Source organism: Haemorhous mexicanus, chromosome 2, assembly GCF_027477595.1.
Source record: "Haemorhous mexicanus isolate bHaeMex1 chromosome 2, bHaeMex1.pri, whole genome shotgun sequence".
Classification (NCBI taxonomy): Eukaryota; Metazoa; Chordata; class Aves; order Passeriformes; family Fringillidae; genus Haemorhous; species Haemorhous mexicanus.
In genome coordinates this window covers 82,217,964-82,243,088 of record NC_082342.1, presented here as the reverse complement: position 1 = coordinate 82,243,088, position 25,125 = coordinate 82,217,964, and the positions used below count along the sequence as shown (strand labels likewise).

General features: G+C 41.8%; 1 protein-coding gene across 14 annotated transcripts in view; it reads right to left on the bottom strand.

Annotated features, from left to right (window-relative positions):
* Positions 1-25,125, bottom strand: part of MBNL2 (muscleblind like splicing regulator 2) — a 106,021-nt gene that overhangs the window by 43,907 nt on the left and 36,989 nt on the right. For 10 of the 14 annotated variants that reach the window (XM_059839243.1, XM_059839246.1, XM_059839245.1 and 7 more), the window contains 2 exons: positions 24,477-24,966; positions 24,118-24,357 (listed from right to left, as the gene is read on the bottom strand). The exons of 2 other annotated variants lie outside the window; for them this stretch is intronic. In XM_059839243.1, the coding sequence (XP_059695226.1) occupies positions 24,118-24,291 (174 nt within the window). In that variant the 5' untranslated portion in view covers positions 24,292-24,357; positions 24,477-24,966. Of the gene's footprint in view, positions 1-24,117; positions 24,358-24,476; positions 24,967-25,125 lie in introns of those variants that run through there. 2 more of the 14 variants (XM_059839254.1, XM_059839253.1) reach the window with 2 other exon arrangements.

Here is a 25,125-nt window from a genome sequence, read left to right as displayed (position 1 = left end):
ATAGCAAGAAATATAATGCAGCTACATTTATCTGAAATGGTAGCTTATGGAATTAGGCAGCTAAATCACGGTTATGAGAAAAGATAAGACACATTAGGATGTCTTATTACTTTCCCTGAATACTATATTCATTCCAGTACTAGAATATGGGATTGTGGTCTCGAGAGTGCTTATACCTTCTCAATACTGTGTTGAAGGAGCAGATAATTATTCTCTTCCTTAAGACAGACTCAGCACTGACTAAATAAAATTCTAGGTTAATTTCAAATTAAAATAATGCCTCTAGGTTTTCCAATGCATATATCCATGACTTTGGGAGGAACACACACACTAGACTCTCTAGCATTTATTATATAGCAGTGACATTGGAATACCGTGATAATCTCCATGGTACCTGTCTTCATCAGTAAAAGCAGTGATACCAGCCTCAATCACATGACTATATCTACATTTTGCGCAGCCGTTCCCACACAGCAAATAGGCAGTCAGATGGTATTTCTTTCAACCCTGACAGTCAGTGGTCAATACTCCAACATGTGTTCACTTACCTCCTGGCCTGAATGCAAGCTACTCACTCCCTTTTGGGCCTATGCATAGGGCTGGCTCTACAGGATCACATTGGAATGGCTCCATTAAAATTGTTAATGGCTTTCTCATATCTTCTTGTGATACTAGACAGCATTACTCCCACTCTGTGCAGAATAAACTGAGACCAAATATGGTTTAAGAGTTGAGAAATGCCTGCAGTTTTTGGCTGCGGGTGTCTGTCCTCCTTTCACTTTGCCGTTGCATCCATGTGGCACATGCAAATGCCTCACTAGACACCTGCTGCCCTTGGGAATTGGGAGTCCACCCACCTCATGGCTAGCAGCTATGATGCCAGTTTCAGGGACCCACACACTGGTTTCCAGAGGAAGAGGTAAACACCTGACCAAGAGCCCATTTCCTGCCAACTCTGCCACTGCTGGCCTCTCTTGCTGCACACCAGCACCTTTGGGCAGAGACTTGACCCCTCCATGTGCCATCTCACACTGAGGCACCAGGAAATACAGGGCTAGAAGAGAGTACGCACCAATGTTGCCTGGACAGCACACCTCCAACACATTTTCCTTAACTCTCGGCTCCTACCCAGTTCACCTGGCCAAACTCCCACCTTGCCCCTCTCTCTCTCCATTTCCTCACCTTCAGCCTCTTCCCAGCTCCTGGCACCAGCACCTGACACCACATGGAGCTGTGTCATTGGTCTGAAAACAGCTGAGTGTATGTGCCTGCCTGCACACAGCCTCTGCTAGGCGTGCATGGATGGTGAGGTTTCACACCCGCAAAATGACCAAATTTGGGTGAAATGTCACAAAAATAGCAGAAGGCAAATTATTGATATCAGAGCAACAGTTGTGGTGCTGGATCTCATGGTTCAGCTATAAACAATGAGAAATCAAGTTTATTATTGAGCCAGTTTTAAAAAAGTGGAAGGAAAAAAAAGGTGTTTACATCTCAACTGTTTTTCAAAGATGGTTGAAGTGTTTCACCAAAACTTTAAATAAACACTCTGAGTCAGTAATTGAAATGTTTCAGCCCAGATAATTGCATTTTGAGAGACTTAGAAACCACAGAAAAGGAGGATATTATTTGGAAAGTGGTGAGGAAGATTAAATCCAGGTGATGATGATGGCACACTGTTTGTTGGTAATAAAACACTCATGTGTGCCTCATCAACATGCCCGACCAAAGGCTAATAATCACAGCAACATCAAGCATTTATGGAGCAATAAAAGTATTTAAGCACAATGGCAGTAAGCAAAACATTCATGTTAAAAATGAAATCTGATGGACCATTCATCCAGAAATACTTTAATACAAGATGTTGTTACATGCTCAAAGCTGATGCACTCCACTGACAGAACAGAGTTACCAAACAGCATTTTGGAGAATATAATGCTCTAAGCACATGAACATAATTTCAAGGCAAACACTTTGTTCTACTTCAAATTGCATTGAAGAAATCATGTACTAGTGTGCCAAGACTTTTCAGTGTCACAGCAAAGTGCCAATGATTTATACAGAAAGAAAAAGAGTCATGACTTGAATTGACCCATTTGACTTGAACAAGGACTACTTTAATTTGTTTTCTTCAGCATTTTGAAGATGATACCTTCCCACCTTTAACCCTTAGCAGGGAAAAGAAGTTCATCAAGTATTAACAGCTATCGCAACATCTAGTATGACATGTGCAAACTCACTTGGCAAAAGGAACCACTTTTGTTTATTTGTTTTTCCTTTCCCCAAAAGTTTTTACAGGAGACAGGCAGGCTCCACTGCAACAGTGACCAACTGACAACTTTCAATGTTCTATCTCCTGGAAGCCTTCACAGGTTTGGCACCATGCTCCTCTGTTTCTCAGGAGAAACTCAGGGCCTGAAATACTGTTCTGCAAACAGGAACCAAAGCACAACATAATTTATGACTTTCCTTTGTGGGTAAAGTGTTTTCACTGCCTGCATCTTATCTGAGCAGGAGTCACAAGACAGAGATTCCCATCAAGCCTCTTTTTGTCAAATGTTTCCTTTTGTTCGGGTGCTGGGAGGGAAGAGGCAGGATGTGGTCAGGAGCCAACAGCACAGCCAAGGCTTCCGTCACTGCTTTTTATGCCAAAGTGACAACAACAACCAAGTGAGAAGCTCTGAGTGAAGATTATACCACCCTCTCCCTCTCTGCTCCCAAGCAGGAACAGAGACACCAGAAGTGCTGAGAACTTTCCTCTCTGGACCAGGAAGGAGAAGACCACAACCACCAAGACCTCAAATCTGCACGCAGACTTTGAGAAGGTACTCAGCTCATCACCTGGCCTGGCTGAACCATGTTTTCACTGCTCCCAGGAGACTCATTCTTAACAGCTACTTTAGAGGACTTTGGTTTAAATATTCTTTATAAATGTCACAAGGCTGAAGAATACATTAAACTAAAACTCTACAAACCAAAAAAAGCTTTATGGAAGAAAAAAATGTATAATGATCTTATGCTTTCCACAAGAATGGCTCTTTCACAGCAAGAAACCATTCAGTATTTGTTTCTATATTCTATTCATCTGATGTGCACATCATAAAGTGATTACAATAATTGTGGCATGTCAGATTCAACCTAAAGGACATACAGGTTAGAAATGTTACTCATAATTGAAACCATCTTGATTCAGATTTTTCAAAAAGCCTTTGTAATTGCAGACAGTCTGGAAAAGAAGTATTTAAATGGCCAATTCAGTGTTTTTTCCCCATCCTGCTGCTTTTCAGCAAAGAAAAATTGTGATGGATGGGTACCATTCATCAGGAGAAATAGTCAAAATATGAGATCACTAACCAGCAACTAGACAGGATTTAGTCAACTCCCTTGTTTAATCACTGGGGATTCAGTGTCTGGATGGAGGGAGGGTGGGAGGGAGTTTAGAGGATTTTTCAATTTAATAGTAACCTATTAAAAAAAATTTAAAACATTATAACCATTTAAACCAGGCTGTAGTAGCCTATTTCCAGCAGAGCAGAGAGAGGGACTCTCTCAATCAACAGTGACTGCATGAAAGTTGGCATATGTAGCAATAAAAGCTATTTTGGCATGTTAGCAAGACAAAGACTAGAGTTAGGTCATCTTTGTCAAGTGCAATCTAAAACCATGCCCAAAAGGTAGAGTTCCTGACACAAGCTATCATTTGTCTCCCACCACTCATTCACAGGGGAGCTTATAAAATATTAGTCTTCAGGCTATTAAATCCTTACACTATACTACTTAGCAAATAAATAAAACAATAAAAGTCAAAGGAAGTTGTCAAATGTGTTTTCACACCTTCAGGCCAGTCTTGGGGGCACATAGGCTGCTCTGTAGGGTGAGAGGGCATCAAAAAACACAGTATAGGAACTCATTAGGGATCCTCTAGACGACCTGTGGGACAGATAGAGCATCTTCCTATGAGGGCAAAGCTCTGACCCAAGGCACTGCTGCATCAGTTGTGAGCACACAGGTAAAAGATGGAGAACTTTGGGAGGACTGCACTCATTTCCCTTCATTGGTAGGCAAGCCAAATGCTACAGAATCCATGGATGATGTATATAGGCAGACCAATCACATACAAACAGCTTTATAAGAGTACCTCTACTTCTCTAAAGATGTGGCTTCCAACACAGAGATTGCTTTGGAAATGAGTTAAACATGAAGGCAGCCCAAGCATGTCGTTGTTAGCTTTACAATTACAGAGTTTCCTTTGGTTTTAGATTTTTAGATACCTTTAAAACAGACTGATTACAAGTATCTTGCCTTCCTATAAAACATATTGTGGAATATAGTAAATAATCTCTGTCTTCCTTGATAACTTCACAACAAAGGAATAAACTGCCAGTGGGGGAAAAATCTTTTAATTAATTTAAAATCAACACTAAGATTACAGAAGTACTGTTAACATTTCTTTTAAGGAAATTGTCTCCTTCATTACTTATCAACAGGATTTTAATTTATTTTACTTTACCATCCTACACTGAAAACCCAGTGTTTCATCAGCAAGTATGTATCTGAATTCTTCTCACCAATGGTACTTTCAGTCTTAAAGTTTTGCTGAATAGAAAATACCAAATCAGCTTTAAAAGTCAGCTGTGCTTTAAGAAGAAGAAACAGTGAATTTTAAAGGTGTGAAGGCCTCAGTAGAAGGTTCATCATATCTACAGCTACCCACCATACTGTAGGCCATGCCTTATTCATTTTCCCATGCTATAGTCCTGAGAACAATGAAAGAGAGACAGTAAAGAATGAAGATGCATGCCTGAAGGACTCTCTTGGCAGGCTATATTTAACAAATGAAGTGTTCAGCTTTAACTAGTTAAAGAACATTTGATTAGCATATCATAGAAACCAAAGAAAAGGTAAGAGCTATGAAAAACCTTTTCAAACATCAAACAGAAATGAAACAAGCTTATAAATAGAGTTGCCTGCAAGCAAACAATTTCTGGAATGTACTAGGGGAAGCAAGGGAGAATCCCACAACAAAGGAGATTGCAAAAGCCAACCCAGTTTAACAAGTGGAATTACCAGTTTGGAGGCTGCAGGGAAACAATGCAAAAACTCCGGCAAGTCTGATACAAAGAACTTTTCTCAGCATTTAATAAAAAAACACCAACATAAAGGCCAATTGCTAGGCAATTAAACATGGCTCTTTGGAAATGCAAAGCCTTACACAGACTTGGTTAACTACTTATGGAGTACTAGAATTAATGAGGAACTGCAGCTCTCTTGGCGTAAAGCTGAACAATTTCAGACACATCTGATCACAGTTGGAAAATGTTAAGCTATTTGAGTACCAGACAACAATTTATTTATCATCAAACAGCTGTCTGCCAATTTATCATCTACTTCTTGCAGACACAAGAGATGATAACATGTAAAGATATCAAAACCAGGATTCTAACACTTTACATTTACCTTTTATGTGTGCTGTTAAAAACAAAGTCACCCATACACACTAGACAGACCCTAGATGTATGATGACGCATTTTTCAGATCTCTGACTGCAGCTAAGTGGATGAGGACAACCCTGCTTTGATGGAAACGTGATGGTTGTCACTGCTCTCCAACACCCTTAAAACCCCCACAAACCCCCTAAGGCTGTAGAAGAGTACAGGTAATTGAGATTTGCCAGTCTGGAAGCGAGAGACTCCCTTTGCAACATTTCTCCATGCCAGTGCATGGCCCAAGCAGGCACAGTGGCTCATGGATCCAAGTAGCAAGCTGGTGAAGTCCCTCAGCTTTTTTACACCACACAAATACTCAATGTCCCCAGCTCCCACTGCCTCTTCCCACAAGACAGCAGAATTATTCAGGATGGCCCTGAGTAGCTATGCTGAGAGGTGTGGGATGGCTGGTGCTGGCTACAAACCAATGCCCATCCCTGAGGAACCAGCAGAAAAGCCAGCAACCCAACCCAACCCATCCTCCCTTACTTTAGCACTGGCAGTTCCCACAAAACATGAGATGAGCCAGCCTGGACTTGTGTGTTCAAATAATTAGCTACATAAGCACCTATTTAATGGACTTCAGATAAACATCGTCTCACATTCAGAAAGGTAATTTATATACAAAACAAACTGCATCCAGTCTTGTCTTTTGATCATGTTCATGAACAGATCAGGGACTAACACCGATATCCCTACATCTCTTTAGCAGCTGTATAATTAGATTAAAAAAAAAAAATCCCAATCCAGAAGTTTAATTTTTTTCTTTGTTTAAACCCAAAATAAAAAGACATGTAGGCGTTCCTTAAAATGAAGGTGCTTCAAGGACAGTGGAGTCAGATAAAAATATATTGCCTGTTGGCTACTGCACCATCACCAGAGAAGTGAAAATTGCTATTCCAAGTACTACAGCCAGGAAGTATTTAGGACAGCTATTCAGCCAACTTTAACTAACTCCTGAGCAACAAGTCAACAAAGCCCAGTATCTGTAAATGCTCTGACAACTTAAAACATAAAGAAAGGGTGAAGATTTGCAAAATTTCTAGCTCCTTTTAAAAATATAAAAAAGAACATAAAGGTAGAAGGTGAATGCATCACGCAATAAAACTTGCGTTAAGTAAAATACACTAACCTTCTTGAAAATAATTAAATCAGATGATGATGTACTTCATTACAAACTCCATTAATGATGATAAAATGGGTAAAAGTACAGTGAAAATAAAGTAGAAGTCTTACTTTGGTGTCTAAATGTAGAAATTGGTTGAAAATTCTGGGAACACAAATCTTAATACTAATAAAAATTTTATATTTACATATGGCTAAATAAGCAGGTCAAATTAATGCCCAAGAATCCTTTCAGATTTGTCTCTCAAGCTCCCATTGTAGGACCATTTTCCTTAGTCAAGTGTCATTAACAACAGCCACATTTGGGTTCACTGCATCATACCACAAATGCGTTGATGCGTTCAGTGCTACATAAATTTGGAATAGCAAAAAAATGAATATCATAAGGCAATTGAATTCACATTTCTTCTTAAAAAGAAGAAATGTGAATTCAATTGCCTTATGATAAAAAACTCAACCAAAAAACAACAACAACAACATAACCACTAACTTCTTTTTACATTTAAGTATCGAAATTAATGTTAAAACAGAAGTTTCAAAAAGAAGTGTGAAAGGTTCTAGCTGTGGGCCCTTATAGTTTGCTAAGCTGACTGTTTAATTAATTATTTACCACCGACACTCCTGATATGGTATAGGGAATTTGGACACCTCCTCTCACCCAGTTTTCTCCTATTCCCTTTCCTGAGCAGTGCCAACAACAGCTACCAAGACTGAGGCAGATTTTGTTCCCCTCTGGCACCCTGTATTTCCCTCAGGAGTGCAAACTGTGGTAGCTGCCCTCTTTCTCTGCTCTTGTGGTCTCCAGCTCTTCTCAAACACCCAGATTTTTTGTGAGTCACTCACTTTGTTACAACACATGCTCGTTGCCTCTGCACTCAGCAGAAGGTTACAATTAGGAGCATTTCTGTAATTACTTAGATGAGCTGTTGTACACCTCTGAGTTTGTCTTCATACTCTCGAGAGCAAACCGCAGACTCTGCTTCTCAAGAGCCACTGCAGCTGCATACAAGTAAATAAATAGAAATCTTTATTTTTTTTAGAAATGCTTCAGCGTTTAAGAAAATAAAACAGCTGTACTGTGTTAGACCAAGGTCCATCAAGCCCAGTATCCTGTTTCCAAAAGCAGTCAGCAGCAGATGCCTAGGGAGTAGTATAAGAACAAGGAAACTATTTAATGATATATATTGAAAATATTTTTCACATATTCTTGATGGAAAACAGAGATGAAATTTTGAAAGAAGAGGGGAAAAAAAGGAAAAGAAAACAAGGAGTCCAAACACATACCCTTTGCAAAAGCATGAAACATTCCTTTCAAAATAAAAAGAGAATTGAGAGGAAGATAAATCTTACAGATTTCCTTCTTTTTTCTTTTCGTTTTTTAAAGAAGCCCTCAGGAGTGTCTTTAAAAAAGAAAAAACCAGCAACTTACACTGGTTTTTTGAATAGAAAGCAAGTACATACTGATGCACATCACTGGCCAGCTAATTTTGAAGAACCCTTAAGTATCAGTGTCAATGGTTTTTCTCTTGTGAAAGGGCCCTCATGGAAACCTACTGGTAGGGATTCACATCATGAAATCCCAGATGAGAGCTCCCAAATAATTAAAATTAATGGATTTATAAATACAGCTTCAAAAAGTATATACTGCAGTCAGAGGGAAAGCCTGCTCCACTTAATTCCCTGGGTCAGACAAGAACCATTGAGGCACTAAACTGGAAATGGGCAAACCAGGCTGCACTTTAAAAAGTACACAAAGTGTGGGGACAGCGAAGTGCTCCATGAAATCAACTGGAGGTTTGTTTACAGTTGGCTTAGTTGAATATGGGATCAGTTGCAGAAGTCATCCATGGAGACACAGGCTGAAGGGGCTATGAAATCAGAGATGCAGAAACCAACTACTTGGATTACACTGTCAAGCTTCATATCTCCAGGACACCAGATCCATGGTTTTTAGATCTGTGTTTTTCAGAGGCTCCAGATAAGCTAATGAAATATGGTGATGACTCTTGCTTATTTGGGAATGGGAAGACAGAAGCACCAGGATATGACAGAAGATGATGAACTTGAAATTCAGAGAGCAAGAATCAGCATGAAAGAACAGAGCATTTCTAGGATGTGACGTGAGCCCCACCCATAAGTGCAGACACAGACTGGGAGGTGTGCAGCTTTAACCTGCAGAGGGAGCTGGCCATGGCAGAAGAGAACATCATGGATGCTTTGATCAGCTGCTGCCTGCCGGTGGAAACACAGGTGTGACACACCATGGAAAAAGCAATCACAGCCCCAGGGACTTATCAAACAATGACTGCTGGGGAAAGGCAGCAAGGCTTCTTCCTCTCCTGTGGTGACTCTGCTTGCAGTGCCACACGTGCCTCTGGTCACCAATGTCCAAATCAGCTGGGTTAGACCTGAAGCAGGCATGGGCAAGGGCCACCAAGGTGACTCAGGGAAAGGAAAACCTGTCTTACAAACAGAGAAACAGAGTGTGGTGGGGTTTTTTTGACTGACTTAAACACAGGCTGAGGAGAGGCATGTACTAAACATTTCACCTGTATATCTAGATATGCAGCAATGCATTCATGGACTCCTAGGTGCATAATAAGTTGTGTCAGAGATGCAGCTTTTTCTGGATATTTTAAAATACTCTCATTTTCTTAACAAGTGAGTACTGACAGGCACGCTCTGTGTTTCCAAGATGATCTATAAATATTACCCAAAGAAAGACATGTAAATACAAAAGTTAGTCTGTTTTTTCCCCAGCTATGTTAGCATGTCTAATAGAAAGGTTTGACCCTCTTTACTAACCTTGAACAGCTTAGTAATTTTTCCTACTTCTGAAAGAAAAAGAGAGGGTAAGCAAAAAAAAAAAACTCCAAAACCCCTCCAGTTGCATCCTTTTCACAGAGGGGAAAACAAAGGGAGTTGTTAAACAATTTGCTTCAAATAACAGAGAACATAATGTCAAAAACCATCACTTAAAAAAAGTCTTCAAATACCCAAGGTTATCTATGACGCAAGTGCTTATTATGACTTGTAGACTGAAGACTGACTATTTCAGCTCAAAACAGGCAGATTCAGGTGTTTTGTAAGAGAGATGTGCTGAAATATAAGATGAGTATCTTCTCATTTACTACTCATAAATTTTAAGATTAATATGAGAGAAAGCCAGTCATTGCCAATTATAACTAAGATTTACAAATAATGCAAATGTTACACAGACTTTCAAGAGGTTTGCGCTGTATCATCAGACAAATGGAGCCTTAAACAGAGAATAGAAAAAAGTATCACCTTTAGGAAATTGTAATTACATAAAATTGAAGCACATCCTCTCCACATTCTTTGGGGAAGGGAAAGCGTGCTAAAATTGCTGTATTTATACTGTTATCTATTTAAACTAGGGTTTTAATTAGACACAGTGTGCACATAAGAAATGCAAAATTTAAAAAAAAAAATCAAACTAAATTTTAATAATGATCCTGCAGATACCATATCAGAATGTTTCAGCCTTCCGTTCAGATCACTTGAGGGCTTTTTTTTCATTTTCTTTGTCTATAGTTGCACAGGAATTTTTTTCCATATGATAATGCTGCTCTCCAAGCCAGTCTGAATGAAACAGCCAAACCTGAAAACATGCATTACCATCTAAGCATCCTCATAGCAACCCTAGTATTCCCATGCTCTCCTGTACCTGCTGGGTTTTTTATCATGCCAGGAAACAATGAGTTTAGAGAGAAGGTTGCCTCATGTCACACTCAACAGCAGCACATCTGTCTGCAGCTTTCCCCTTTCTCTGTGCCTGCTGTATTCTGTGGAACTTCACTGAAAAACCAACACAGTTTTCCAAACTGTGCTGTCCTCTCTGCAGCCTTCTGCTGGTATGCACAGAGGTCCAGAGCACCAGAGTCTACTGCTAGGCTCTGCTACTTCACCAGTGTCAACCTCTCTTCCTTTGGACTGCTCTAACCACATCTCATTTCAAGCCATAAATCTGCTTGAGATCCCAAGGACACTGGAAACAACAAAACCTGTTAGATATAAGCAGTTAATTAACTTCTGTTGAACTGAACCAAGGATCAATTTGCTACCATTTCTTTATGGCATCTAAAGATGCTACACATTTATTAACTTATTGCACTACTTTTTCATTTGATACTTCCACATCTGTATTAGTAAGTTGATGCACTAAATGGAATTTGGCCACATATACAGATATATTATGAATTAATTAACCTTCAGTTGCTACTTAATTAGCCAGTGATAACATTTCTCATTTCACATTAAAAACTTGCTGGCTACTTTCACATCCCTGATTCTCACATGCATTGCTGAGATGCACAGCTGCTTTATAGCAAATCAAAGCACACCAAGATACAGCTGACATAAATCACAGTGGATCTTTTTGCAACATCCAGGACTGAAAGGCAAATAACTAATTAGAAAGAACAGCCTTATTTAATTACCTAATAATAAACTCCCTTGCTCGTTAAACACATTACATATATTGTAACAGCTGGCATACTGAAGTATCTGATAAGGGAAAACCTGCTTATAGTACTGTTGGTACTTTAGGGAAAGCTGGATAAATGGGATTTTTAATAGTAGTACTCATTTAAAGCACAGTCTACAGGTCCAGCAGTAGAAGGACTTAAACTATACTGCAATAGTATCAAGGCTGGGTGAAGAAAGTAAGAGTAACCATCTCTTACACCAGCCCTGAGCTATGTAGAAGACCAGCTTACTCCTGCAGAATGCAGGAACAACCCTAGAGGGCTGCTGCCCCAAAACCAAAATGAGACGCTATGAGCTTAGGACAAAACAGCATATGGTTCTTACATAAAACACAGTCACCTTTATTTCCAGGACATATTCCTTTTTTTTCCTTCAAGTGCTGTCTAAAGAAAAAATGCCTCCAGAAACCTAGCAGCAGGGATGGTAACTGCAAACCTCCTCCTTCCAGATGAGCACTCCCCACAGACTCTAGAGCATTACATCTTCTCTTGCTCTCTCTTACTGCCTGCAGAATTTCTGTGGCACTGTCTATACAACTGCCAGTGTCAGTGAGGGGTGTCACCTTCCCCACCTATCATCCAGCAGCCTTTCACTGCCTTGCACACCTACAAGACATAAATCTGCATTCCTAGTGGAAATTTCCTTCTGCCTGAAGAAAAAGAAGTCATGGTAAGAATATCAACGACTCAGTAAGATAAATTTGCTATTTGAAAAGACTGAATATAGAAAATATCATGAAAACTCGGCTCAAGAAGCAAGCAGAGGCTAAAGGTAAGGGGGAACGGCTGTAGGCAGTCCTTTGCCACATGTCTGCCCAACACCACTACTATCATTAAATGGGTAGTGCTGCAAACATCAGCTTGAACGAAGGCAGGGCTTTATAGGTTTGATTGCAGGTCCCAAACACCAGCTTCTTCGTGGTAAACTGAGTTTTAAGGATTTCCCCTTGTCTGCATGCTCTAAGAATCTCTTCCATGTGGGAGGGAAGGCTTACGGGTCTCTCTCTTTCTCCACTCTAGTATTAGGCTACCTGATTTTAAAAAACTTGTAGGAACCTTACTATCCTTGAGACTGTGATCTCTGTCAAATTTGACTGAAACTGGCCAGTGGGTTTACAAGTTAGCAGGGGAGGAGGGAAAGAGAAGCAGACTGACTGTGTAAGCCTCATTTCCTCAAGAATCCAGGCTAAAAACAATTATAGCCAGGAGGTTCAATTAAAGAAGGAGACTCATAGACATTTGCTGCACTTCAAACACAAACTGGTTCATGCATACTAATCAGTTAACACAGCTCTCACTGAAGGAATGAGAGTTTTGCAGCAAATTAATATTTATATTGATTTAAAGCAAAAACTGTGGCAGGCTGGAATTTCAATAGCATCAACATGTTCAGCATGAAGCACACAATCACACTCATATTCCTTCATGCTAACACTAATTTACTCACATGATAAGATGCTCACAGTAGCTCCACTGCAATATCCACACACCTCCAACTCTGTACATGCAAATCCCATGCCTGCATTTTTAGTGATGCTGACGCACATGGTATGACCAGTGCTTTGAAGCACAATGTGAGGCCACATGCATGCAGGGGATAGCCTGCATTTTCATGACATCCATTATTATCCACCAATATAGGAAAATTACCACTAAGATACTGTTGGAAAAGGAAATATTCTTCTCTCTTTTGTATCTGAAATCAACAAACTACATGCATATTTGATTGGACTTGACAGATGTTCATATGTTCACATCTGCAAATGAAGTAAGGTTCAGAGGAACAAGACTTCCTTGTTGTAAATTTCATGTTTTTTTAAATGCATATTCTGGTTAATTTCTAGCTTTAAAATCTTCACAAAGCAGTTGTAACAGTTGGTATTTAATAAAAATTTGCAAAAGGTTGTCCATCCTTTTATTTTTAACAGGCTGAGTTCACTGTTATAACATTCTTAGAGAGGTTTTCTTTTTTGTAGATTTACCTTTCTCATAGGTAGCAAAAAAATTAGCCCAGTTACATGGGTCACAACCATTTCAAACCACTGAATTTACATTATCTGTTCATGTTACTAAGGGTAAATTCTAAATTACTCATTAGTTCATCCCCTTCCTGGTCTCCAAAAGAGTGTTCTTCTGCTAAAGAAGACAGGTTTTTCTAAGTCTGGCCTACATCCCAGCTTTTGTCCTAGCCAGGTCATCACTGTGGCAAATGCACTGTCCACCTTTTTACCCAAAGCAGTTCACAGCAGAGTTTCCAGTTAGTAAAAGAGCTAACACTGCCTCTCAAGAAGGGTTTCACTCTGTTACCACAGAGAAGTCAGCAGGAGCACTTGGAGCGCCCTGGGATTTCCTGGACTGTTGCATGGTGCCAACAAAGGCGTCACACTTCTCTGACAAACCACTGAAAAGCCATCAAGAGTATCCAGGGCATCTCAAATAGAATCAGATGCCTCTGACTGGGCAGCTCAATCAAGCCCAAAGACTCACATCCCATCCCCAGCAAATACATATATACTAATTTTAGAGTGATGGCCTAATCTAGCAAATGATCCTTGAAATAACCCCCAAACAATGATGATACATCTCCTGATATTCACATGCTCTATCTAGCTTAAAAAGTTGGCTTTTGTTGTGTGTTGTCCCCAGCTGGGGCTGAAGGCTAGGGGCCTGTTTGATAACAGCCAGTGGGGCTTGGTTCAATGTCTGACATGCTGGATTTTATTGTTTTGGCTCACTGTGAACCAACAGAGAAGGTCCCAGCAGCTCAGCTGGCTTTGAGTCACAGCTGGGCAGTTCTTATGGCCCCTGTGTACCTGCACAGGTGCCACCAGCCTGCAGTGGATAAGCTCCTCTCCTGACAACATCTAAGATGGCCAACAAACCCATTCAGTCAGAGGCACAGCTTCACTCTGGAATGCTCAGGGCCCAAACTGAATTTCAAATTGGAGTAAGTAAGCTGTGTTTTTACAAAGTTTAAAAGTTCCCTGGCCTACTGGACATGCAGGTGAGGTGGCAGCAGCACACCTGGTGGGCTGCTAGGCCAGGCCATCCCTGCTGCTGCCATGACACTGCACACTGTAGATCTCCTGTCACTCAAGCCAAGAAGTCCTGTGAGGAAGCAAGGGCTGAGAACTTGTAACACCTCAAGAGAAAGGGAAGATCTGCAGTGCAGAGACTGCACCAGGTCACCCGTCAGTCAGGAGCATGGCACCAGTGCCGGGCTGTGGAGCAGGGGTGAGCCAGCAGGGTGACAGCAGCACACAGGGAGCAGGACACAGCCCTTGGGCCCCTGAGCCAGCAATTACACAGCAGGGCTTGCACACAGCTGCTACACCCCTCATATGCAGTATTCCACTGATTCTCTACTTCTTTGTCTTTCCTGCTTGATGATTTGATCTTTCCAAGCATTAGGGCCTCCTGACTCTTGAAGCACTGCTCACATCCCCTTGTAACACAACTCATTAACAAAGCAGAGGAGAAGACAGTTTATTTTCAGCATTAATAATTTCTTCTTTATTGTGGTCAAGACCTTGCAGGAATCTAATAGTGGGTGGCACACCATGCCCACAGCCACAAGACAAACATCAAGGTCACAGAAAAGGGATACTTCTGCCTTTTGCATTTCAGTTGTGGGACTTACACCTCACAGCAAGCTTTCAGTGATGTTCCAAAATCTCTAAAACCACAACAGTTTTCCTTTTATTGCAATAGGTTTCCAATGAAGTTCATCTCAAAAAAAGGTGCCAGTCCTCATATGAGGAGATAAGTTGGGAGAGGGCACAGCTGTCAAACAGACTTGCAAATAAACTCCCCAATTCCTCTTGTATTGATTTTTTTAGATTTTAAATATCTTTCCAATGCTGGGGATGAATTGGACCAATAGGAATATAGGCCTTGTTTCTGCTAGGCTTTTCCATCAGACAAGCACAACCTTGTCTTTTGTATTTTATGATGCAAAGTATAACAGCTTGGGAAGAACAGCTGACGCCTGAGCTGAGCAAAAGATACATACACAAGGCCAAGGGGAAAAAAAAAGCACCTGGAATGAAAGTGGAACCACCTGCCAGAAAAATAAAGGAGTAGGTGGGGAGACCTGGAGAGAGCAAGCCTGTGGGAACAGTGAGTGACCTGAGTTAATAGGGAGCGTGGGGGAGGAGTGGGCAGTGAGCAATTGCTCTTGTGTTCAAAATCCTAGTGATGGGATGAGTCAGAGACTCTGATTGAATTTTGCCTTCACTACACCCACAAACTGCTTATTATAAGGCTTAGGGGAGCATGGATCTGTGCAGCAACAAAATCTACACAGTGAATTGATGGGTATATGAAACACCCTGGAGTGCCTGAAAATCTGAAGAACATCTGGCAAACACCCTGCCCTTTCATACAAGGCTTCCTGTGGCCATCACTAATCTGCCTTGCTGCTCTTCTTCGCCTAATAAGATTTAGACTGATAACTGGGTGGCAGCTGCATCTGATGTGAAGGGGTCTGGCACAGCACTGGGAAATGTTCTTTGCAAGCCTCTCCTGGAAGCAGGAAGCTGCAAGAGTTAGCTCAGCCCAGCAAGACCACTGCCCAGGAACTACTACATACTCCTTTGGTCCTTCAGGATAACACACTCCAGTGAACCAGACGACAGATTTGTACTACCTCCCCCAGTGACTGTTCTTAAACTGCTTTTGCTTTCAACCATTTCTGCTTCTCGCGTTCACCCTCATCCCCAGGCCAGCTGACCTGCTCAGCCAGCTCTAACACACTGAAACCAGCCGTGGAGACAGCACTGGTAACACCCCCTTGCTCTCATCAGGAGGCCCTATCAGGCCAGAGGACGACAGGCTGCTGTGACACTTCTGCTTGTGGGAAGCGCCTGCTCTGACCACCGAGAGCTTTGCTGCTGAAGCGCGCCACTGGGAAGCAGGGCTGCCTGTGACTGCAGAGGGAAGGAAGGCCTGGGTAACTCAGCACCCAACTGCATTCTCCTTTGAACGTGGAACTTAAGTTACAACGAGGAGCGCAATTTTAAAATCTGGCAGCTCAGGTGGTGACAGGTGATAGCAGTGACAGCCAGGATGGCTTCGTGTTCTTGGTGCTGCTGCTGAGAAAGACAAATGAGGAAACAAAACAGGGCCTTGAAGGAGACACACAGCTCTTGTAGCAGGCTATGTAATGAACTTCAACTGGTTCAACTTCTCTGCTCTTCACAGCCTTGGCCTGAAGGCAGAGACATGGGCAGCAGGTTAAAACTTGCTCCTCTGAGCTGACTTGATGGCTAGTGGCCCTCTACCACTAGCTCTAGCAGTTCACCAGGCTCCTGCAGGTTAAGCACCACAGGTGGCTGGGATGAACTGTGCCTCCAGACTTTCTTCTGAGATAAATCAAAAATATTCCTCTCAGCAGAGAGACAAACCCTAGCAAAGAACATGGTGCCCTCTGCAGCGATCAACAGCCTTTTCAAAAAAATAAGATTTAAAAAAAATATTAAAACGCTAAACACCATGTAATACAACAGCTAAAGGCTTTTCTCTCTTTACCAATTTACTTCTCTCTGCAGTTTCTCTCTTTACCAATTTAAGTCAAGCTCATGAATTTTTAAGTGCATCAGCCCAGCAGTTCAGCTACTTGGTTTTTAATTTTACCTTCATTTTAACCCTTCGGAGCATGGAAACAGCTGCATGAATAGATATGAGGGAGACAAACAGGAAAAAGGAAGTATTAAAGGAACTTGTGCCTGCTGAGGACTACAGAGGAACACAGAGAGTGTTTATCAGAAAACAAACAAGAACAGGTGATTAAACAAACAAGGAATACTAAGAGTCCCTAAGCTCAGAGATAAAGGAGAGGTCCTCAAAAAACGGTTATCCATGTTTAAACCCCTTTTACCTCAATTCATGCAAGATGGTGCTGCCCAAATGTGTAGTTTCAACTAATATTTAATGCAGTTCTTCCCTTTTCTTTGGATCAAGTCAAGCTGCATGGCTGCATGACCACCTGAACAGAGATAAAAATGGGGAGCTAGCTGTGATAGGCCTGGATGTACTCACCTCTTTTTAGCAGCTGCTCACAGTTGCATGGATTGGGTATAAGACGAAATACAGTCTCAGGAAATAGAATGGCATAATTCCATGCAGCACTTTATTCTGAGTGCAAAAATTGCCATAGCCTGAAAAAGCAGGGCCTTTGGGAATTGTACCTGTCCTGAGAACAGCATTTTCACAAAGCAGATTTAAAACCTTCTCTCATAAGGCTTCCTTTGAACTCACCAGGGAGAAACATGCCCCTTCCAGAGTGAAGTGAGTGGAAAATAACCCACCCAGTTTCATCCTTAGGACAATTCAGAGAATCTCTTATGTTTTCCAGTACAAGAACTGGGAGCATCCATGGGATGGGGAGGTTTGAAAAGAACAACAGAAGTTGGTTTCCATGCTGTTGGTAATGAAGTTGTGGAGGAGGTTGCTGTGTGTGCTGAATGTGAGCATGGTTAAAGAACAGGACAAATCCAGTGGAAAGATGGTGTCTGTATTAGATACAAGCATACCACGTCTGGCTCTCAATGTCCCTGGGAAGCACATCCCTAGGAGCCAGCAGAGCACTCCAGGAAGCCACTGCATGTTTACACACCACCTCCAAGACACCCACTACTGGCCATTACTGGGTCACTGGGCTAAATGGGGCTTTGATGGGCCCCAGGGTGGCCAGCGATATTCTGATACTCTGAGGGAGCCCACAAAGTTAACTCAGTCAGAATTAATTCCCCAAGAGTTAATAGCTATCTAAAACTGGCCTTGACTGGCACTTTCTCTTCAAGACCACACTTTGCAGTAACTCAGACAAATGAAAGCTTCTGCCAGGTAGTGTTCTCAGACTACCCAGAGATTATTGGACATTTTACAAGAAAAAACAAGAGGTAGGTGAAAAAGGAAGCTGTTCTGCAGGAAGAACAAGACCTGGATTCTGTATCTTCCATCTGAAAAGTTACACCCTGCAAGTTCCACATCCCCAGAGCCCACAACTACTGAAAAGGGCAGCCTATTCCCTAATATCCTACTGAAACTGGGTCACTGTGAAGCAAAGCAGGAAAAATTAATGGGCCCAGGAGGTAAAAGCCACTCTGTCGCCCAAGAGAAATTACTTTGCCCATTTCAGTCATTTTTTTCCCACCAGCTGTGGGCACAGTCCTTGAACTCACCTTGTCTTTGAACTCTGTCACCACATAACCAAGTGATGGACAAAAATTCAGCCAGCTAGGACACTATAAACACTCATTTAAATGCTTTCTAGTAGAGACAAAACTAGCTAATCCCCTTTCCATGCTCATCTATGGTCTGTTCAGAATGCTTCACCTGCCAAATGTGAGCAGGTACCACTTATTTCAAATTGTGAAATGATCCTGAGTCCCTGACATTTGTAAAACATTCAGAGACCCACAAAAGAAATACAGGGAGACAAATGACTACCTAGTGCCTCCCAACTCTGAGCTCACTCTCGAACAAACACACTGCTCACTTTACAAAGCCTTTTTTACCCCCTTTTCTGAATAAAACTGAGGCCATCTTAAGAAGATTATTTTCAGTTCTAGATCTTGCAACATAGTGGATGTTCCTAAAATTTCTTTTTTTTTTTTTTTCCAGCAACCTTTTAACTTGGTTAAGCAAGTCTGTGCACAGCTTTCAGTTACTTTTTATTCTGTGGTGCCAAATCAGACCAGATAGACATATTCTTAAAAGGCTTTCATGAAAATGCAGATGACCAGCTCACAACAGTCAGCTGGCTCAATAAATGGAAGAGTTTGAAGGGCTTAGGCACTAATGAAAAACCAAAAAAGTTATCAGGAGCCCCTAAAGAAGCTTTGCTTCCTTGTTACCACCATAAAGCTTGCAACAACAGTATCTTCAAGATACCCTCCCTGTTACCTGTATTAGCTTAGGCAACATATCCTTCTAGTAGCTGACCTGCAGAAAGGGTGAAAATCTGAGTCAAGAAATGACACCAGGACTGAAAACTCAGACTTGCCTGCAAACTGAGTGATAACTCTAAGCAAAACACACGGTTGCATTTTCTTATCTGCCAAACTTTCCCCTTTTCCCCCTCCTAAACATCACCATTTGTTTTAATGTGGTTTTAAAAAAATTATTCCAATTCAAATACAGCAAAGTATTGCATGTTCTTGTCCTCACACACTATATTATATATTAGTATTCCTTTGAAAGGATTTTGCTCTTTACTACTACGAGAACAAGAGAGCCTTGAAAACAGACTCACTTATAGTGTCCACCTTGGAGGGATCTAAATGTGATATATCAAATGTTATACATGCATGTTATTTAATTTTAAATTAAGCTACTTCAACACAGGGAGAAGTATAAAATCATAAATGAAGCAGTTTCTGAAATTCAAACTTTTGTGTTACACAGGTCACTTCACAGACCCTTCCAAGGGCATCCAAAGGGGAGCCTGTGAGGGCTCCAAAAAGGTTTCAGGATGGTTATGGCAGCAGACAAGGCTCTGGCAGTGCTTCCTCAGCCCCCTTTATCCTCCCACCCACCATCAGGGCTCAGGGCCCTGCCAGGAAATGTCCCCTTCATTCACCTCAAGCACAGTGACCCAGATTAGCCCAGAGACACTTTCATCCTCACATTAAGCTCACCAAGGTCACTTGCCCAGTACAGTTTTGGGTGTGTTTGTGTGGCCACACTGGTGACCCAGTCATGTGGGGCTTCTCCTGGCTGGAGCCTCATTGCTGACAGCAATGTTGTGGCCACCTAATGGGCACACATCTGTCCAACTGCTACATCCACCATCCACCACACAGGGATGATCCACCTGCACTCTCCTAAAAACCCACAAATGCCCTGTTCAGAACAGAGCAGACTCTGTCCTTCACCAAAGAGGGAGAAACAAATGCTGAGCTGCCTCTCAGAAGCCCATACAGCAGAACCTGGCTTGAAACCAGCAGGTTTCTGGCCTGAGTCTGACCCAGGCTCATTAGTCTTTAGCTATTTCTGTCTAGCCTGGAGCATCTCACAGATGAAGGATATTCAGAGCCCAGACAGTCTTCCACAGTGAGCATTTTGGCTCCTCAAAGCTGTAATCAGTCCAATGGCTTGTTGTTGCAGCTTTTGCTGAGTTTAAAGTCAATGCAAGGATAGGTACTGGGAGCCAAAAATGCCTTCTCAGTTAAAAGTAAACAGGGTTCATTAAATTTTGTTGACCTTTTACTTGGTACCACCGGAACTACAAATATACTTCTTTAACACAGGACAATTTGGATTATGATGCAATTATGGTCCTCCAGAAGGCCAGCCTAAGGCCACAGCCCTGTCACTGGCAGAAGGGATCCAGTGCTCTGCTGGTGCCACAGAGCCCTTTTCTCTTCTGCAGCAACTACAGCAAAAACTTATGTTTCCAACCCGGTACACGGCACAATCCCGAGAAGAGCCGTGGGAGCACAAAGGAGGGCATGGAATGACTTGGAGGCAAGTGTCCTTGCCTGGGACTACATCCTTTGGTCCCAAAGCCAGCTTTTGCTAGCTGAGAAAAATCCTAAAACTACAGGAAAGTCTGTGTGAAGGTGCTTCTGGTCCCACAGTCACAGGATAGCTGAAGTTGAAGAGGTCCTCTGGATGTCCGCTGGTCTAATCCCCTGCTCAAGCAGGGTCACCTAGAGACAACTGCCCAAGGACTCTATCTTAGACAGTTTTTGAGGACTTCAAGGATGGAGACTCCACAACTTCTCTGGGCAACCTGTGCCAGTGCTTACAGTGAAAAAGTGCTCCCAGATGTTGAGAGGTAGCTCTTGTGTTTCAGGTTGTGCCCGTTGCCTCAGCCCTGTCACTGGGCAGCCCTGAGCTGAGTCTGGCTCTGTCCTCTTTGCACCCTCCCTGCAGGAATTTATGCACATTGATGGGATCCCCTGAGCCTTCTCCAGGCTGAACAGTGCCAGCTCTCTGATACTTTCCTTATGAGAGGGATGCTTCAGTCAATTCATCATCTTTGTGACCTTCCACTGGACTCTCTCCTGCAGCTTCCTACTGGTGCTCTGGTAGTCTGATCCAGCTGGCAGATACTGATAGCATGCTCCCTTGTCTGCCCTGGAAATCTGGAGAGAAGATGGCATGCAGGGGAGCATATGTCCCTATCCAGAACAGGGACTCTTTTGATAAAGCAGAGTGCAAAGGAAAGTCTGTCTCAGTCCTCTATCTTGTGTTTGACTGACTTCTAAGGGAGCAGCTGTAACTACCAGGCACCACCTAAATATAACATAACTCCGGCACAGACTAAAAAAAAAAAACATCAAAAAATTGTCTTTTCTGGGTAGAAAGATGTTTATCCAGAGACTCAGCATAATTTATTTTTACAGCAGGTATACCAAACCAAGACAGTTAAAAGGCTAAGTCTCCAGAGCTCTAGATGCTATGTAAATAAATGCTAAATAATTGCCTGCATTTAAACTATGGTTCAATGTTCAGCAAGGAAAATAGCTCTTGTTTTTCTTAAATTAAATTCTGATTTTATCTATAATTCTAGACTATTCTGCTTGTTCATTTACATGAAAAGTCATCCCACTTGTTAAGTGCCAAAGCACTATTCTGAAGCTGTATGATTAACACCAGTACTTCCAAAAGCTACATACCAAATAGTTTTATGTGACTAACCTAAAGTCCCTCAGCCAGCAATATAAGCAACCTGACCTAACCAGGCACACACATTCCTGCTGTGGAAATGTCAATTTACAAGCACTCTTCTGAATAACTGAGATAATGACTGTGAGGACACCAGACAGCACAGCCCAGAGCCCTGCACCTACAATGGTCCCAAACAGCTTCCTGTGCACAGCAGGATCGGGTAACACACGGGAATGCACAACTCCAACTCATGCTCAGAGCCAAGGAGCTGCAGTTGAAGGCATCATCATCCCACTACTGGATTTCCCTCAACCTGTACCAGAGTTGGTGGGAAGAAACCTGTGCCTCCTCCACCTCTGCTGCTTCAGGCCTCAATCTGAATTCTTGCTATAATCCCATCTTTCCCCATTAGCAATTTAACCCATTAGACTCAACTAGAAGAAGCAAGATGGAAGGCACAGGTGCAGGCTCTCTTCTGGATGTGAGAGGGTGATGACGGGCAGTGGGACAGAGCAGCACCACTTCAGCCACCAGAGCTGGGGTGGAGTGGGCTGGCCCTTCAGGACAGATGTCCTCCCACACTAGGTGAAAACACAGCTACTTGCTTTAACTACATTTTTTACTGGGTTTTGGATTTCTCTCTGAGAGATGATGATTTCCCAACTGAGCAATGATGCTGGTTGTCAGTAAATTATCCACTGTGATCCCTCAGGATTTCTCTTCATGGTATTACTAGCTTAGTCTGTGACTCCAGTTTTTATTTGCAGACAATAACCATCCCTGAACCAAAGTCTCCAGCTCGAGTAGCTGGCAACTCCACTGTGAGTGCCTGGTACTACCAGGGAGAGCAGTGCTGTCCTCAGGCATCAAGGACAGGTGCATCACTGCTTTGACCAGGCTGATGCAGCAGCAGCACCTCCTTCACTGCAGAGCCACTGTCCTGCCAGCCCAGGGGTGACCGAGTCCTGCTGCTTATCTCCAGCCTCCCAGCCACAGACCTGAGACTTTACAGCACATAAAAATAGTACATATAAACCCCCTTCCACCTGTTTTTTTTTTGTAAAATCAGAGTATTGCCCACTTGCTGCAGACACTAGTCTGTTTGTTTAAAAAAAAAAAAATCCCATTGGCAGACAACCAATACACAAGAACATCTACAAAGAAGCTGTTACAGTTTATCGTGCAGTAATCCATGGATTAAGGTCATTAATAGCCCTCTCTGACATACTGCCATGACTCTAAAGGTGTTCTTCTGGCTTACAGGACAGATATACAGAACATAACACCCTCATAAACATTTCCCCTGAGATACTGTCTTCTAAATCTTCAAAAGAAAAGAAGAAATGAGGAAAAAAAAGAAGGCAGATGTCTAACACAATATCATGCATTGCATTATGAAAAAAGTTATAATGGAAAAAAACCACCCTGAGTTTTCTTGTCTTTCAGATTGATGTTTTCACGGTAAAAGAGTTGCTGGTAACTGAAATTTTGATCCTCCGAACTAAAAGAGCAAGTCAAGACATTCTCCCGTGCCCAGAAGATAAAGCCATAAGTAAAACTTTCAAAATAAAATCTGAAATTCTCAATTCTATCCTTTAATTATTTATATGAAATAAGCTTTCTCCTTCTGTCGACATGAGAACACAAATATATCATCATGGAAAACACTGTGTACTCCTCAAATCCCAGGGGGTCATTAATCTTCTTTTGTGCAGTACACGAACTGTTTTCACAGAACTTTTTAAAATAGTTTCCTAAAGCATGCCTGATGTCATTAGGAGGTCTGAAGAAGCTGATGCCCTAACAATGTAATTGCTAAATATCCTCCAAAGAAGAGAATCCTTTTGCTCCTCCTAAACTTAGGCTCATATCTCACTTTCCATACATGTAATTATCAATGCTATTAATTTACCTGAGTCCCCAATACCAAGAGTAAACAACCCTTGTGTCAAATCTGAACTAATGGATAGACTTTTCTCACTTATGTTGATCCAAATGAAAAAATCAGCACTCTTTCCATATGATTTGTTTCTTTAGGACTCTGGGAATGGCATAGTATTTTGCCACTGTGTATTTTCATTTACCAGGAAACAATTATAATTCATAAAATGTACTCGGGAGAATACAATTGTCCTACCAGCTGCAACCAATTCTGCATCCCACAGTCACATGCAATTTTTGTAAACAACATAGTGACATTTGAAAAAAAAAAAAAAACCTTAGAAAGAAATCTTAAAAGCTTCAGTAAACAAACATTATGATAAACAACATTTGTTTCAATATACATCTCACCAGGAACAAATCACTCATCGTTTCCTATTCTACTTTCACTACGATGTAGTAGCATTTTCACTACACATGCAGTTTCTTTTTCTTACCTTTAAGGAATCAAAGCAGGCGATAACTCTTCCATTTTCAACCTGGCAACTTTTAGGGGGGTGTGCAAATTTGCATTCTTCATCAGAGCGTGAACAAGTTCCCCTCTGAAACTGCCTGCACACTTCTAAAGTCAGCCATTTTGTGTCTCTTACGGGAGCAACATTCAAAGCCATGATGAGAAGCTGATTTTGAACTTGTAAGTTGCTGTCAGGTGAATTATGATGAAGAAATTTCCAAAACTAATGACAAAGGAAAAGGGGGGGGGGGGGGGGGGGGAGGGGGGAGGAAGTCAGAAAAAAATAACTTCAATTCTAATGGAAAATAAAGTTAAAAAAAACAAACAGCGGGGGACAATTACTGACGTCCAACGCACAGAAAGCAGAACAGGCAGAGAAAGTTTATCAGCAAGCAGTCACTCATCAATCATTAAGTCCCGCTTGTAGACTTTTGGCTGGGAAAACACATGCTCAGTCGCATTTCTGTCTGTAAAACACGTGGGTTTGTTGATTGTAATCACGGATGCACTGGTTTTAAGCCAAGGTCCATCAATGCAATGGCACTCCTTGATAGAATAGCAGTCCTCTGATGGTTGCTTGCCGGTACTGATTACACAAGAAAAGCAATGCAGTCATTTGTTCATGTCCCAGGAATAGCAATAATAATAATAATCCTTTTTCTGCTTTCAGTTTCCCATCAACTAATTGGCAAATGGAGACAGCTGAGGTATCTTCTGCCAGGTGTAAGGTGAAGGCAATGTCTGGCTGGCAAAGATGGGATTTTGAGAACACGGGTGCAGCAGTCCTCGCTCGTAGAAGTGACTTGGCAAAGGCACTTTTTAAGTCACTGACCTGACAAAACAAATACAGCATCAGTTCACGTGCAACTCATTCAAATCAACATTATGAAACCTACAGTCCCTTTTTATCAGATATTATAAACATACAGCCAAAGTTCACTCTTTTTAAAAAAAAAAAAAGTCCTCCTTTGGGAAGTTACACGTGATAGGG